Source organism: Hetaerina americana, unplaced genomic scaffold, assembly GCF_022747635.1.
Source record: "Hetaerina americana unplaced genomic scaffold, ioHetAmer1.1.p SCAF_1, whole genome shotgun sequence".
Taxonomy (NCBI): Eukaryota; Metazoa; Arthropoda; class Insecta; order Odonata; family Calopterygidae; genus Hetaerina; species Hetaerina americana.
The window spans coordinates 26,870,839-26,888,222 of NW_027286069.1; the positions used below are offsets into that span (position 1 = coordinate 26,870,839).

Consider the following 17,384-nt stretch of genomic DNA (forward strand, 5'->3'; position numbering starts at 1 on the left):
TAAGGGTAGTTAAGAAATTATAATGTTATTTCATGCTATATTCAGGACAACTTGAATATGCAACTATTGTATGCAAGAGAAAGTGTAAACTTATTGGAAATAACCCAAAAATAATTCCTTAGAATTCTTTCCTACGGGGAATCTAAAGAGTATCCAATATGCAAATATTATATGCCATACAAAACCCGTTAAGCTTTTATTGACTATTAGCGATGTATCTAAGAAGAAAGGGCATGGGTTATTAGTTCGTGTATGAAATAATAACTATGGAAAAGAAAGCGCAATCATCCAGTAATTAAATTGTTTTATAACCATAAATAATATAAATAAAGGCTTAAATAAACTTTCTTCATTCCATTTGCCTGGACTAAATATTGTTGTAACTCACCACTTGTATGAATGTGCAAGGAATAATTGTGGGTGAACATTTAAATGTATCATGGAATAAAAGTGTATTTATCTCCAGGGTAAATTTGCTAATGAGGAGGGAGGAGCATGATAATTTGTAATATTTTTGTATCATAAAATCAGCAGATCGCTGATTTTTATATTTTGTGCAATTTTGTTCTGATGTTATTATTTAATTTTTACTCATTATGTAATTGAACAAATGGTGATGATTACACTGATGAATGGTAAAAATGAGTATGTGGTTTTACATATAAAACTTTTCCTCTTAGTTTTTTGGGAAAACATTGAATTGAATAAATATAACTTATTATCATCATGGTGGTGTAATGACACAATTTAATTAACCCCTGACTATGGATAACATCCTCAGAGCCTCCTATTGCCTCCACTTCCTACCTGCTTGTCCAATTTAAAGTATTTTCATGCAATTTCTTTTTCCCCATCAAAACTTGCCTTTTTGTTGATCTGCATTCAGTTCATCCTAAATATGTGGGCTGTATAGCATGCCTCCCTCATACTTTTCAATGTGTCATCCCTTTTCAATTCTTTTCAGTTAATCCCCATTCATAGCTCCATCAATCCAACTCATACTCTCATCAGCACAGTTATATCCAAAAGCTTTTCTTATATGTACCTACTTTCTTTCTTTCAAAATGTCCATGTTTTACAGTAATGGAAAAGCGATGCCCCATACACAAAAATCTGCAACTATTCTCCATAGTTGTCAGCTGATATTCTTAGTTGTGAACAGTTTCCTGACACTACTAATCCCTAAGCAAGCCTATGCAGTTCTGATATCCTGTGTATAGAACCCATTCCACATGATGGTACTTCCCAGGCACTTTAATGAAGACACTTGCTCAAATTTTTTACCATGTAACTCCATTTCACTGAATCCTCCTTTGAAATCAGATCAGATGGCAATTGAGAGAATGGGAGTGTATGGCTGGATTTAAGGACTTTTGGAAGAAATATACAAGTAAGAGCTACCTATAGAATGTAGAACTAGAGGTAAAGAGATTAGATCTTGTGGGTTGGAAAGAAAAGTTTATGTTGATGGTTTCCTATTTTCTCTCCAAAATCCATTTAATTTCTTCATAAAACAATGAACTTGAAAGAGACTCTGTAGTCATTCTTAACACATTAGATCAAGTAAAAATGTCTTCCCCATAATCCCATGACATTAACTAAAAGTCGCTGATTCTTGGTGATTTGTATCAAGATCAGACCCAAGAGTTTTGAGCCAACTGCATCGATTAGCTCTCCTTCCCTTGCCAAATGCCACTAATGTTATCACAACCCTCAGTCAGCCCATTCCTCAAGGTCAATATTACTCTCTCTAATGTATCCTTCATTGTCTCAGGTCTATTGTTCAATTGTCTCCATTCTAACATTCTTCATCATTCTCCTTCCTTCATTTCCAGAACCTTCATTACCTCAGTATCCAATGTTAATTTGTCATTTTCATCTATGAATAATTCCCTCTTACTTATCTTTCACAAGTTCCTTTTGGTCAGATGTTTTGCTCTCTAATACCTTTCATCCCTCTCCATTCCCTTTACGCTAAGCATAGCCTCTTCATTCATTCCTCTAGAGAATTACCTGTCTCTCTCCTCAGTAAATTAGCTTTATTATTTAGCTATCTGTATTGCCTTATTAGATAATCCATTCAATGATCTCCACTGACTCATTTCCTCTTTCCACCTACTGGTCTGTCAATGCCCTGGTTGTATCATTTTTTTCTTACAGCTATACCTACTTACGATCCTGGAATATATTAACAGATTCAGGCAAGATGTAGGAAGCACACTTTTCCACAAGTTACAACTTGTGGAAAAGTGAAAATTTATTCTTCTCACACCTGAAATATTTGTTCATTCACTTTATCCAATTCATCCTTTACATCTAACATGGGCATGTACCTTAGCATAACCTGAGAAGTATATATTGGTTTGATTTTTAACTTGACCACTATCAACCTCTCACTAAAAGCTGCCATTATTGGCAAAGTTCTTTACTATCACCTTCCTCATCACCAAACCCATTTCCCTATTCTTAGTTGCCTCCCTTTTGCACATCATCTTGTATGCATCCAACGTCAGTTTCTTCCTTCCGACCCATTTCACTTAACTCAGTCATGGAATATTTAGAGTACTTCTTTCCATTTTCTCAATCTTTCCTTTCTCTTTCATAGTCCTCATGTTCCTGGCATCACTTCATAAACCATTAGTGTATTATATCGAGGGTTTATATTTAGTCATCACAGCCTTTCCCTTCATCAAGTGCTAAGACCTAATTGGCATTTCTCAGACACTAGAGAGCATTGTCTTTGGAAGCCAAATGATGTTTGCTTTGGGTTAGCCTTAAAGTAACTATTTAACTAAATGGAGTTCTTGAAAACATTCAAAGAATTTACCATAATGCTCCTAGGATCTCTGGGCTTTACCCACCTGGGAATTCAAATGCGAGTAAGTTTAACCCCAGAATTTAATTTCACAGCTATGCCTGGTTTTTTTCATTTCATATTATTTTTTGATAGGTTGAACTGCTTTTTCTTGAAAACAGGTATTTTTGTTTCATATTTGATTTCATGGGGAAGTTTATCAAATAACCTAAAGCCTATTGTTTGGGCTCATGAGCAGAGTTGTGCATTCTGACATATGGCTGGTGTAGGTCATTGTATAGTGACAATGGCTATTGTGGTTGGACCTGTACAGAGAAATACCATACTTTTCATGCAATATGGCTTTAAATATATGTATGCAGGGTACTGGTAATAAACCAAATCTTTTGAAAAGAGGTTTACATGGTGCGTCTTAAGGAGCATTGCTAATGATACGTATAATCCTCTTCTGAATTTAGAAGATTATACCCACATGTCAAGAGCAACCCTAGAAGAAGATACTAAAAGTAACACAAGAATAAAATTCACCATAATAAATGATAGATGAAACTTAAATGAAGAATACTATGTATATTTCCTCTGTTCTTTATTTACATACGACTAGTTTCAACGCTTAGGCATCATCATCAGGTACAATCAAGTTGTGGTTCATTTATATACCATTCATGAGGGAGAGGAAGGGTGGGTGAAAGGGAGGAAGGATGGGAAAAAAGTGGGGCTGCGATCGGCATTGATGGGAAGGGGGGGAGGAGTGTTAAGCGTCAGGCAAGGTGATTGGTGGGTTCACAGGGTTGTTAGGTCTTTCTGTGAAGGAAAGGGGTACTTCCAGGATTGGGGAGAGGTATTCAAACGATAAATTATTAACCAAATGACCCGTTATTAAATTCTTCCTGATTTCCAGCTCTTCCCACTTGTCCAGCCTCATTCCTTTTTCCATCTGGTGTATGAGTTCTGGGTTGAAATCACTCCCATGATTTTCTTCCCATTGATGCTTGGCGAAGTGAGATTGCTTGATGTCACAATTTCTAAAACAGTGTTTATGTGCCTCCGCCTGTGTTTTTAATGATCTCCCTGTTTGGCCTAATATATAGCACTACAGTCCTGACAAGGTAACTATAAATGCCACTTTTATTTTGATTTCCTACTTTGTCTTTCGTTGCATTCAAGAATGATTTTACACTACAAATTTCATAGAATTCGTATCGTAAAAAGCTATTCAAAATTTTTCCATAGGAAAGAGGTTGGCTATCTTTTGTGAAATCAATCCATAATAAGGGAGTTTACACCATTTATGACCTCCTATAATCTCCTCCACATTAACTGTTTTGAACAAAGGATTGTGTGTTTTAAATGAACGTTTTTTCGTAGTATTTTTTCAATTAAATTTTCTTTGTAGCCATTTTTCATTGCTAAATCTTAAATCGTTCTGAGTTCTTGAACAAAATTATTTTTGGTAAGAGGAATGGCCAACAGTCTGTTTAGGAGGAAAATAAAAGTTGAAAGCTTGTGAGATGTGTGATGGCGGGAGTTGAAGGGGATGATGTGGTCTGTGGTAGTACTTTTCCGGAAAATTGCAAATTCAAATTGCATCCCTTTCTCAACATTGTGATATCTAGAAAATTTAGTTGATTATTTTGTTCTTTCTCACAAGTGAAACCAATACTTTTGCATTGGGAATTTAGGTTGTTCATAAAATTTTCTAACTGCCGATCAGTTCCTGTCCATGTAGCAAAGATGTCGTCTACGCATCAAAACCAACAGTGAATATTCTTTGTAAAAATTGAGGGGCTGCTGAATATTTTTCTTTCAAAATCGTCCATGAACAGGTCAGCAAGTAGTGGTGATAAGGGAGACCCCTTAGCTAATCCTTCCACTTGTTTGAAGAATTAATTGTTAAATTGGAAATAATTTTGTTCAACACACAATCTCCATAGTGGCATGAACTCATTGAGGAAGGGTGGTTCGGCTCCAGCTCTTTTTTACCGCCACTACCAATGTTTCCAAAACCGGGATATTTGTATATAGGTTTTTGATATCAAATGGCACTAGGATATGTTTGGAGGGCGGGGGACCTTACTTGGAGACACCAGATAAATAAAGGAATGAGGATGAACAAGTGGGAAGAGCTGTAAATCAGGAAGAATTTAAAAACGGGTTAATTGGTTAACAATTTATTGTTTGAATACCTCTCCCCAGTCCTGGAAGTACCCCTTTCCTTCACAGAAAGACCCAACATCCACCCCCCAACTGTGAACCCACCAATCTCCTTTCCTGATGCTAAACACCCCTCCCCCCCTTCCCATCAATGCCGATTGCAGCTCCACTTTTTTCCCCTGCTTCCACCAGCTCTCACTTACCCCTCCTCTCCCTCACGAATGGTATATAAATAGACTGTGACTTGATTAATTTGTTCCTCATGATGATGCATAAGCATTGAAACTAGTTGTACATTAATAGAGAGCAGTGGAAATATGCACTGTGTTCTTCATTTAATGAACATGAACTTCCACAAAGTTGAGCCAAGAAAAATTGAATAGAAGGACCTATTAATTTACAGAATGTCTGCTATTGCTTATGAGGAAGCACAGGGAACTTAACTTTCTATGTAATTTGAGATTGTTTTCCTCCCAAGGCATGTTTCTTTGGTGAACAACTCCCAGGAATTGGGTGCTGGAATTTTGAGGAATGTTTACACCAGATGCATCTACAGAGATTGCAGGGAAACTTTGTTTTAATTGGTAAAATAAATCAGCCAGGACTTGTTTTTATTGCATTTTAAGGTCTGACACAATAATAGGTCTATTCCCTTCACCCTTTTAGTGCTGCATTCTGCCAGTGATACTAGTGAGAAGTGCAGAGGGTGATTTAATCAAATGTATCATCCATCGAGGGGCAAAACATTTGGAAGTCATTTAAAAAAATATCCATAGCAGTCTTTTTAATTGTTTATTGACTGAATTCGGTACCATTTAGGAATGAATTCAATATCGACCTATGAAATAATTCTAATTGTTTTAGTCAACTAAATATGAACAATTTTCTTTTAGTAATAAGAATTTTGTTTTAAGAAACAATAGTTTTGATACATGATACATTTTTTACTACATATTCTTATGAAAGCAATATTTTTACATAACAAAATTAACCAAAAAGAAATGTTGAAAAAATTATTAAAAAATAAATTGCGTACTTTTGAGTTGCATAACTTTCTGTCAGCCTCTGCAAAGTCACATTTTGAAGAAGTCTGTTCTTACAAGTGTCATAGGACTGTTCATCTAGCAACCATAGCAAACTAAGGAAATGCTATGCACACCTTTTCTACAATGTATGCACATTGTTCAGGACCTTTTTTCTCTCCACGCCATGTATTCCACTACACAGTTTTGTTTTTCTTTTTTACCCAGAAGTTGCTCCAGTCCAGCATTTGATCTAACTACACGAGGAGATATGTAACACTCCATCTCATCATGGCATTTCAATCATCATTGCATCAAGAGATGCAATGATGCTTGAAGTGTATTGATGCCTTGTCATCATTGTTATTGGACTATTTCATTTATATATGATAAAAGAAAAATTACACTCTTTCTTGAAATCAAACGATTGAAAGGGAAAAATTTCATTGATCCTCAAAACCAAAAAGAGCCTGTAATCTTTATTTGTACAGGAATTAAAGTTAGTTATTGACTGTTAATCGAAAACTATCTCAAGCTTTGTATTTTCAATTTCCAAATGACGCTGATACATAAATAATAATGTGCAATTCACACCCTGGAGCACTGGGGCTGAATAAAATATTGGCCACCTAAAGTGAGAGTGAACAAGAGGGATTCTAGTATAGCATGTTGACGTGATGTAGTATTGATAGGAAACAGATGGGATTAGTGTTTTAAAACACTACACATTTTATAATTTGAGGAAAATAAAACTTAGATTAACGATTAGGCTATACATGAACACATCATAAAACTTGACATGCAACCTCAATGGCATATTTCTGAAGTGAAAAGACTTATTTAGCCTCACTGCTGTTCCTTTAAAAAAAGGATACATTATGGAAGAAAAGAATGTATGTTTGTGTAGTAGAGTGTCTTCTATACCTCAGAAAGAACAGGAGGTTGTCTCTGCAGCATTAAGAATCACAGAGATGGTTGTGATCTTTGGTAATGTTGCATTAATATTTATGCATCCACCAGTCAAGATACTTACTTGTATGCAGCCCTAAGAACCTAATTAATTTATAACATTCAATTGAAGACTCTTCCAACTTCATATGAGGGCTAGAGGAAAATTACAGAAGGTGAGACTTTAGATCAAAACACATGCATTCACTTTTACCAATGTTAATCTTAAGACTTATTTTGGCACCAAATATACATGCTTCTTACTAAGCATTGATTAGATTTGAACAATTTCTGACAGCTACCGAAGAAATGCCATCTATATAGACTAATGTCTTTCCAATTATTGAATCTAAACAATTCCATTTACTATGTAGGAGTTTATGAATAGGTATTTTGCTATCAAAGACATTACCAAGCTCATAAAATTTTGCCAGAGGGTACTCATTATTAAAGTCTATGTTTCTTGACTGTCACAGCTCAGAGCAGGGGATGCCTAGGCCACATGGCATAATGAAATTGGAAAGAGGGTAAAAAAAATCATTTTTACCATCTAAAATTTTAGACAGAACTAACTAGCACCGAAGTTATCAACCCAAAGGCTGGTTCTATTGGAGAGGGTGGAGGTCACTGAGTACTTAGCCAATGGAATGTGATAATCACATATCTGACGAGGAGACAAGCTCCTTTCACTGTGCTTTCCCAGAAATTTATGCCACCAGAATAATCACACAACTTTTTTGAAGCCAAGGGTATCTGAAATTAGAGCTGCACCCTAAACACAGTAATTTAGCACACTGCTCACAGGACTGTCATGGCTTTTAATTTCAGTAAGGGACAAAATAGTACTTGAAATTGAAAGCTTATCTAACCACTAATTGCGACTGGAATGAAAGTAAGCAGCATATTGTATACAGACAGCATTATTATTTGCCTGGTAATTTAGTTATTGTTTAGTTTGTTTTGTTACAAAGTAGCATAGTAATACCACATAATTATTACCATGGGCTGAAACAGAGTGCCAATTACTTTGAAACAATTCCTCAGTTTACATATATAAAGGAGTTTACTTCCTACCCCTCATGTTAAATTCAAGGGATCTGCATTAGTATAAATGGCTTCTCTTGTACACTTTATCACTTGATAGATAAAGTATAAGTATACTATCAAGTAAATATAAATAAAACAACTGATGGTGTTCATAAATGGTATAGTCATTACTCTGAATATTTTATTCACATTATCTGTACAATATAATATGATCATGAAATAAAAATGTAATTCACGAGCATTTATGGTCAAAATGATTAGGTAAGATTTCCTCAAATTTCACAAAATATAATCACTTTCTGAAACAAAATACATCTTCCTGTTTAAAATGTGAGACATATGAAACAACTATTATGACTAAAAATCAATCACCTTTCACACAGCAATCTTGCATAATTTTATTCACAAAAGTACTAGTACAGTGCTCCATTTGATGGGTTAGGAATGATAACATAAACTTAGAACATTATCTTCACAAATATAAATCTGACTTGATTCTTCATACACTTGGTAATCAAGTACCAACATATCTGAATAATTTGTCATGGATAAATTATTGCCATATACAACAGTTTCCATCTGACAATGTAAATGTTCATAATAGTACATGGTTGACTGTTAAAATCAGTTCATGAACTTGCCATTGAACAATGGCAACAATCACTTTCTAGAACAAAATAACAATATACACAGGTACACATATCTTCACATAAATATAGATTTGACTTGATTCTTCATATGCTTGGCAGTCAAGTACCAACATGTCTGCTAACTTGTCATGGGTAAATTATTTCCATATACAAGTTTCCATCTGACAATGTGAATGTTCCTAATGGTATAAGCTAGACTGCTAGAATCAGTTCATAAACTTGCCATTGAACAATGGCAACAATCACTTTCTGGAATAAAATAACATTTTGCACAGGTACATTAAACAAAATCATACATGACAATTTAGGCTTTTGGGTTGGGTGGGCTATTATTTTGAGTAATTTACTCACAAAAATTCACAATATAATTTCAATATGGCAAACGATTCATACCTATTAATGAGTAATAAAATTACAACTCAACAAATAGTCAAACATAATGACTAGCTTATCACACAATAGGAAAATACAACACATAAACTTATACAAATGAAAGGCACACACATTTCTTACACTCAAATAAAAATACAATAAGGCACTTAAAAATTCATCCTTCATTTAGTAATTTAATTTTTTTACTTAAGGGATAAGTGCTTGCACATATCATTTAATTTGAACTCATTTTAACATCGAACAAAAAGGAAATCATCGCTTTTCACAATGGCTGGACGGAGAGTTCCATACACACCTATTTGGGAGTTCAAAATTTGTGAATTGGCATAATTACCTGAAGTTGATAAAAATTGAAAAATATTTGGGGCACAAGAAGAAAAATATTTGTAACACAAAATAAAATCTTTTGTGTACTTTGAACAAATAAATCAATAGGTTCTCTTAGTTCTATTTTAATTTTTATCAAGTAATATACATATAAATTTTTTTCTGCTTAGAAAAAATTAACAAAAACAATAAAATTTACTTAAGTTCCTAAAGGACCTCTGTAACCCATCCATTTGTGGGGGCAACAGAATACACAATATTTTCGAAACTACAATCAAGTAATATATATATACATACAACGTAAATATAGTCATTTAGGATGAAATTAAGAGAGGTAGAACGTATGCAGAGCTACAGAATGAGTTATTATAATATGTTATTTGGAATTTAAAGAAAAGACAAGTTGAGTGAATGCAAGCTTGAAAAATACATGTGACATGAAATTAAGCATATTTAATTGCTACCAAAATGTTAACAAAAAAGCACTAAAAGCCATGATGAAGTCAAGGAAGAATTATAGTCAAATTAAATGGCAAAAGGATAAAATTTATACTTTACGGCATAAATAACTTTTCCCTGCATTTCAAACAATACCTGACAAGATGGTCTTGGATTAAAAATATTTATGAAAACATCCGATATTACGGGTTAAATATCACATATTTTGACACAATCACCTTTCACAAAGGTTATGTGCGGTCATCAGTCATATTTTTTGCCATTGTATTTGGACTTCAGGATTTTATGTATGAAAACTAGACCGATCATATACATGAAAATATTAAATCACTGCAATGAAACGTGGATCAGGAAGACACTATCAGATATCAAAGATTTCTCTCAGTTTAATTTCTCAAATATGTTAGGCCTTGCTATACAGCTCTTATAGACTTGAAGCTCAAGGAAGCACCAACTTGAATAAAAAATTACCTGAAAATGGAATGGGACAAAATATTAAAAGTTATATTTAATAATTAATTAATGCAAGATGGCAAATCTGTAACACCTTACACAAGTTGAATTATTTAATACACTAAAAAAATTACACACACAATAAGGGACAGGTTATCTAATGTTTTCAGTTTGAGAGTAGCTTTTAATTGTAAAAAATCAATGCACACACGGCTAAATTTATCCACAACTTATTTGGTTACTAAGGAAATCTAGCTACACTTGCTTCAATTTCAAAGTTTTGTTTCAATTAGTCATCTTAAATCAAAATTAGAGCTCAGTAATTAAGCCACACACAACTTATGAGTCACAGAGAATAAAATGGGTAAGCAGAGAAAGAAAAGGAATGCTTAAGAGAAAGGATCCAGGGAGAGAAAACAATCCAGAAGATAAGGGAATACAGAGTCGGCCATGTCTTGAGGAAAAGGGACCTTAACAATAGCCACCAAGCAAACAAAAAAGATGGTAAAAGAGGAGGAAAGAGACTGAAAATATATGATGGCATTAATGTAGAGCATGAAGAGACCAAGAAGCAGACCTGGTACAGGAGTGGATGGAACCTGTGGCATTTGGGAACTGGGACAATGAGCAAACTAAACATATGACAGTGTACTTTTGGACTGAAGTCTAAAAGAAGAACAGTTAGAATGAGAACAATAAGTGCAAATACTGCAACTTTGGGAGGTCATCAGTAAACAAATGGATGGCATTATGATTTCATGCACTAGTTACAATATTTGTGGTACTCAATGACTGGAACACAATATGCCCCCTTGTTAGGGCAATAAAAAGCAACTTTCAAAATCATGAAGTAGAAATGAAATCACCAATTTTTGGAAAATAAGGACTGAAATCAATAAAAATTTTTAATGATCTTTCTAAGTAATATTTTTAACATATAGAGATTTTAATTGGTCTTTTTTGTCTTTCTCACTCTCTTAAATATGTTTCCTAAAACCTGTTTCCAAAGGATATCCACTTTTCCCCAGTTTAAAAATATTTCTATCTTATTCCCTTTCCCTACTGAATATTTGCCTCCCATGCCGCCTAAAGAGCACATTTCCTTCTTCCTCCTCCTCTATTACCATATTTATTACTTAATTGGTAGCCTTCCTCTCAAATCAAATCATTTTTTTTATTCTTCTCCATATTTCCTATCTCAGAATCATCAAATCCCACTTCATTCCCTTTCCTCAAAGGCCAGCCATAATAATCAGATAAAAATACCCTTCAAAATTAAATCCTTACTATTATTGCCCTCTTCTTCACAAATACAAATCCTTTCTTTAAATCCTTGCCAATACTACTATCCTCCACTAAACTGCAAATAGGAAATGTAGGTGCAACTTTAGTGGGAAAGTTCGAAAATGCAATTCTTCAATAATTAATGGTTTCTGGTGTAACTTCATGGAACCGATTCATTATAAATAGCAATTCTTCAGATCAAATGAGTATATGTATCAGTAAAATAAATGTACTTGATTCAGCAAATTATATTTTCGTGCATTCCTTTCACGCAGCCAAAACATATCGCTTGAATGTGTACTAAATATGAGTGGAGTATTGTTATTAATAATAAGCAACTGGTTGAAGTAGGTTATCGATGGATTTGAACACCACATATTACTGCACTTTTGGGCCCTGTCTAACCCTACATTGCAGTGCAGCATACTTTCTACCTACCTTATTTCCAGCCAAAATGCTTATTCTCCTTGGCCTCCTACCTAGCTCCTTCAATATTCTAGTTTCGACCACATTCTTCATAATCCCCATTACCTGCTCAGAATTTTAGACTGCTTTCTCTATTTCATTACCTTGCCCGAAATTTCACTTGTTTTTCTTTCTGTCCAATTTATTTTTTCCACATTAAAAAAAAAACTCTAAACCCATTCTTATTGCCTTGCCTCAATGACCAACCTTGAGAATCATACAAAATTACACTCCATATTCAAGTTTTCACTTGTCTTTACTAATAACTCAGATCAGAATGGCGTGGTGGTTAGTGTACTGAGCTTCCACGTGAACAACCAGGTTGGATATTGTGGGAGTGGCAGAATTGCTCATAGAATTACCAATCCCAACTTGGGTGCCATGTGAAGGGCACTTCAAGTTGAGTATGTCATCCTTTAGATGGTCACCAGGTTTCTCTTCGCCCATTCCCTGAAAATCCTACCTCTTCCAAATTACCCAACTAACCCTAGTGGTGCAAATGACCATCACTGTCAGCAACCTCCTCTATTTATTAGCACTATCCTTCACTCATAATCCTTGTCATCAACTCCCTCTTCTTAAGTGAAGACTGCTAAACCTAATGCAACTCTTCTTTTAATGTCTTCATTACCACCTATTCCATTTTCATCTAAAACACTTCCTAATCAAGTGAAGTGTTCTACCAGTTGCAATTTATGTCCAACTATGTAAATGTTTTATTTAACTTTCCCATTTCTCAAGAACCTCATTACCTTAATTTTCTTATCCCAAACCTAATGCAGTAATTCCGTAATGCACAAACTAATGATTGCAATTCCTTGCCTGACTGGTTAACTTAAATGTGGTGATTCACACATTTAAATGATTTGATGTTACCCACCTACTTTCATCCCAACTTCTAGCCCTTCCCATGTCTCTCTCATGGTTTCCTCCACGAACATTTTGAAGAGCACCAGTGATAATGGAGAACCTCCAAGTACAATACTACCCATCCTGACTTTCCATCCCACACTACTGCAGTCTGAGATTCACAGATTTTGGATAAGTCATCTACCCCTCTCTTCTGCTGAGCATTTATCGATTGTGCAACAAATTACTAAAAGTGAAACAAGCTTTATATCAATTTAAACTCTGATTGCATGTACAAAGAAACGCACATGATGGCCCTTCACATATCAAAGCAAGAATGTAGAGCAGACCAGCAGTTCAACCAAAAGATTTCATCAAATGATGAACACAAAGTTCATATATTTCCACTGTTCTTTATATCGGTACAACTGGTTTCAACACTTAGGTCATCAGGTACTAGTGGTACGTAAATAAATAATAGTGGAAATTTACATTGTGTTCTTCATTTAATGAACATGAACTTTCACAAAGTTGAGCCAGGAACAATTGAAAAGATTTTCACTTAATATTATGCATGCGAAATACAAAATTTAAGTTGTACAGTTTTACAAGGACAATGGAAATAGCTACCTAATTTTAGGATGCATTATGAAATTATTACTAACTTGAACTTACCTCAACTACTTCTTCGACAAGTTAAGCACAGCACATGTGCAGCAATTTATGAATCCCCTCCTTGATGAGGTAGTATTTGGCTACTGAATTTGCTGCTCCCAAGCAGAGTCCATAATTTTTGGGTTGCCAATCTTGTTGAAAGTCATTGGAATGGTAGTGTAACACCAACAACAAAAACTGTGAGTGAATCAGTTCTTGCCCTCAATGCCTTTTGAGCAAGGCACATATTAATCCTTGAATATTTTCTCCTCCAAACATGACTTTTCACATCAAAAGTCACACCAGTAACAGGACCCTGATGATCTAAGATGATAGGTACAGTATGCAGGAGTTTACAAACAAGCATAATTTCAACCATATTCAAAATGAATGTTCTCTAGGAGTCATTTTTGTTTTCATTTTCACAAAATAAGGTCACTCCACCCACAGCAACCAATCCTGACTTCCAAACTGCTCAATGACCTGCATCTTAGCAGCCCTCCTCCTCAGACTTGAGAGGTGACCAAGAGAGGGTGACAGGGTTTTCAACGTGTCCTTTGACTTTGAGTCACCTATAAACAAGAGAGCAGGAAAAACCGACAAAGCACAATTGATTTCTCCAACTTATGGTAGATCATTAATGCAGTAAAAAGTAGGCTTTATGTTGGCGAGGCAGCTGTTCTTAATATTGGCTGATTGGCGACTCCCTTGGGCCAAAAAATGGAATGGCTCAAGGAATGATTACAATGGCATTATATATCACAGAGCTTGACCATAAAGACAAAATATAATGGAGTATCAGTGCTGCCTCCACTACCACCAACTGACTGGGCAAACATTGGATATGAAAAGGTTTACTGAGCAAATCTTTGATCTCTTCTAAAGAATTTTGGGAACAGTGCAAAACAGGTGACTTTAGTGATCCATAAATGTTGCAACACTCAGCAAACCCAAAACCACATCTAGTATCATATACGATGCAATCATTTGTCATTCCGTGGCAGGGGATGGACAGTGCATACTGTCCTATGTCGTATAATTAATATCCAGGGAATAGCTCCTATGTCCTGGGAATGGCTGCCCTATGCCGAAATATCCAGGGAATGGCTGAAGGAATGATTACAATGGCAGAATGTATCACAGGACTTGATCATTGAGACATAAAAAAATAGATGATCAGTGATAATATCCACTACTGCTTCCACTACAACTATCACTGACTGACTGGGCATACACTGGATACGCAAGGGTGGTGCTGAGCAAATCATTGAGCTCTTCTAAGGAATTTTGGGAATAATGTAAAACAAGTGACTTTAGTGATCCATAAATGTTGTACGGCTCAGCAAATCCATAGCCACGTTCAGTCTCATAAACGATGCAATGATTTGTTACTCCGTGGCAGGCGATGGAGAGCGCATACTGTCCTATACGACTCCTACTTGGCCTGATGAGGAATGTTCCATCAGGTTTGCCTGCCAAGAGTCTCCCTGCCATTTCCCTTGTGCAGTCTTGAATTAGCCAAGTGTTAACATCTTGATGTGGTAAACTGTCAAGGTCCGTTTCAATTTCATACCCACGCTCGCCCACTTGAAAGGTATTGAAGCGGTGAGTTTTAATGCCTTGGGCTTTTAACCAATTAATGTGTCTATCCTTTTGTTTGAACAACTCGATAATATCCGGTTTCAGCGAATTCATTTCTCTCTCCAAAGTCCTACTGTACACAACTTGCTGCTTTAAACTTTCGTCCACATGCTCCATACTACTCATCAGGGTGCATAACCTTTGCTTTAAAACTTCCAAATTCTCTACCAAGCCCTTGGTCTCATGTGGTTGCGCCTGACAGTGAAAGCCCTCGAGTAACTCCTTTTGGCCTTGAAACATACTCACCACAGCACGAAAAGAATCCAAAGCCTGCTTCTTTAAATTTATGCTTTGCGTTGTTCTTTCCAAATCTTCAAAATAGTCGTCATAGCATTTAGTCTTAGCGGTATACTCCCTATCAATATCTTGAAGAGCTTGCATAACTTTCTCAGCATCAGCTGTATTGCCAATTTCATCTTCCATAAATCTGGATACGGGGTATAAAAGTTTAATATCCAGCGTAGAGTTGTACTGAGCAAGAGATTCGTTTCTGTAAAAATTAACCAACTCCACGACAGAATTAAATTTACATGGCTGTGAGAAATCATATTTTCCTGCTACATGAAATATTTTAATCAGTTTATTGGATCCACCTTTTCTGAGAGTTAGTGTATAGTCACCTTTGGTTGAGGCCCTACGAACAAGAAACGTTCCGTCGGGTGCACCATTTAACTTTTCATTGACATATTCTCTGGAAATATCCCCCCAGAACCACTCCGCTTCCTGCAGGGATCTCTGAGGATCCGACTGCCCAACTGTTGTCAACGACGTCCGATCCGTTTTATCTATATGGACTGCCGGCGGTGGGTGGGGACGTGATACTTTCCGGGGAGGCAGGGCAGGTGCAGGAGAAAATTCCTTTTCTGCCAAATCCCCGTGCATTATTGGAGGCTCCATTTTTGTAGTTGTAATTGCCTTACCACAAGAAGGAACTGTGAAGAGTTTTCAAGATAAAAATGTTCGCATAAATAACTAAGTTATAGTACTCCTTTCATTTAGCACATTATGTCGAAGCGAATGGACTGATTTCTTCAATTATTCCCAATGAACGCACTTAAACGCTTTTCGACAGTCTCAGCATTATTCACCAGGGAGGTCGATTCACTTCTAAATAAAATTTCCAGGTCAGAACACTGTACACACAGCACTTAGCAACTGGCGGAATCATGATAAGAGCACTTTTTATACCAAGAAGTCACCAATAGCTTTCCTTCGCCACTCGCACAATAATGACAACTTTTAAATACACCCAGAAACTATATAAATAGAACATTTTGAGCGCAAATGCTCCACAAGTTCACAACAGCCTGATGTTCTTCACACTAAAAGTTGTTATAGCGGTCCTCATGGTCGGAAGTCAGACAGGAACTACATATGGCTAAACACTCGTCAACGATAGATGCCGAAGGTTCTTTTTACTTCAAGTGTAACTTGTCACGTAGATGCTAATCATAACACCTGTGTTGATCCATGATAAATTCACAATAAGTGTGGTAGTATAGAATTAGTTCGGTAACGCTATGACCTTCGCAACAGATAGTCAACTTTTCGCGAGAGAAGCATACAACACAGGCCCACAAAGAATAATCGTTTAAGACGATACATTCTTGTTCCCTCGAGGGAATGGGGGGGGGGGGGTGGCGAACTAAAACTGTCATGGCGGCATACGAATGTAGCGATTACAACGGAGGTAAATTTAACTATAAAAATATTATCATTATTAACAAATTTATTCCATTAAAGTAAACTTTAATAATATTTAATATGCAGAAAAGTAGCTAATATAACGTATAATAATTGTATCTGATAAGTGCACACACCCTCTCATCTTTTTGATTGTCCAATGAAGGATGAGGTATTATTCAGCGCATTGGCCAATAGACGGTTGAATTGGTATTTTAAAGCACAGATAATCGGCCGGTCTTTCTCTTGCCGGCCTTTAAATTACATATCTTTAACTAGTGTACCGTGTTTTTTGTATTGCGATTTTGTCATATGTCTACCAGTAAGTATTAATGCATTTTTCGCTGCTATTTCAACGAGCCATTGTGTCACGGGCTCAGCAGCCACACTCTCAATAGTAGTAGTTTTTAGGGGAGGCGACCGACAGCTAAGGTTATTTGCGCCATTAGGGATGGTTGGGAATGGAAGGGTGGATAGAATCCCGGTGTCGGCATTACACTTGTCGATAGGCGCCATAGGGACCGCAGTTTAACGTCCCAT

General features: G+C 36.0%; 1 protein-coding gene across 1 annotated transcript; it reads right to left on the reverse strand.

Annotated features, from left to right (window-relative positions):
* Nucleotides 1-8,142: 8,142 nt before the first annotated feature.
* On the reverse strand, nucleotides 8,143-16,685 carry LOC139689837 (phosphatidylinositol 3-kinase regulatory subunit gamma-like). The gene is made up of 2 exons (XM_071586929.1): nucleotides 13,542-16,685; nucleotides 8,143-10,286 (listed from the first exon to the last, which is right to left on the reverse strand). Exon 1 carries the CDS (start codon nucleotides 16,056-16,058, stop codon nucleotides 14,697-14,699), a length of 1,362 nt encoding a protein of 453 aa, XP_071443030.1. The 5' UTR covers nucleotides 16,059-16,685; the 3' UTR covers nucleotides 8,143-10,286; nucleotides 13,542-14,696.
* Nucleotides 16,686-17,384: the final 699 nt, after the last annotated feature.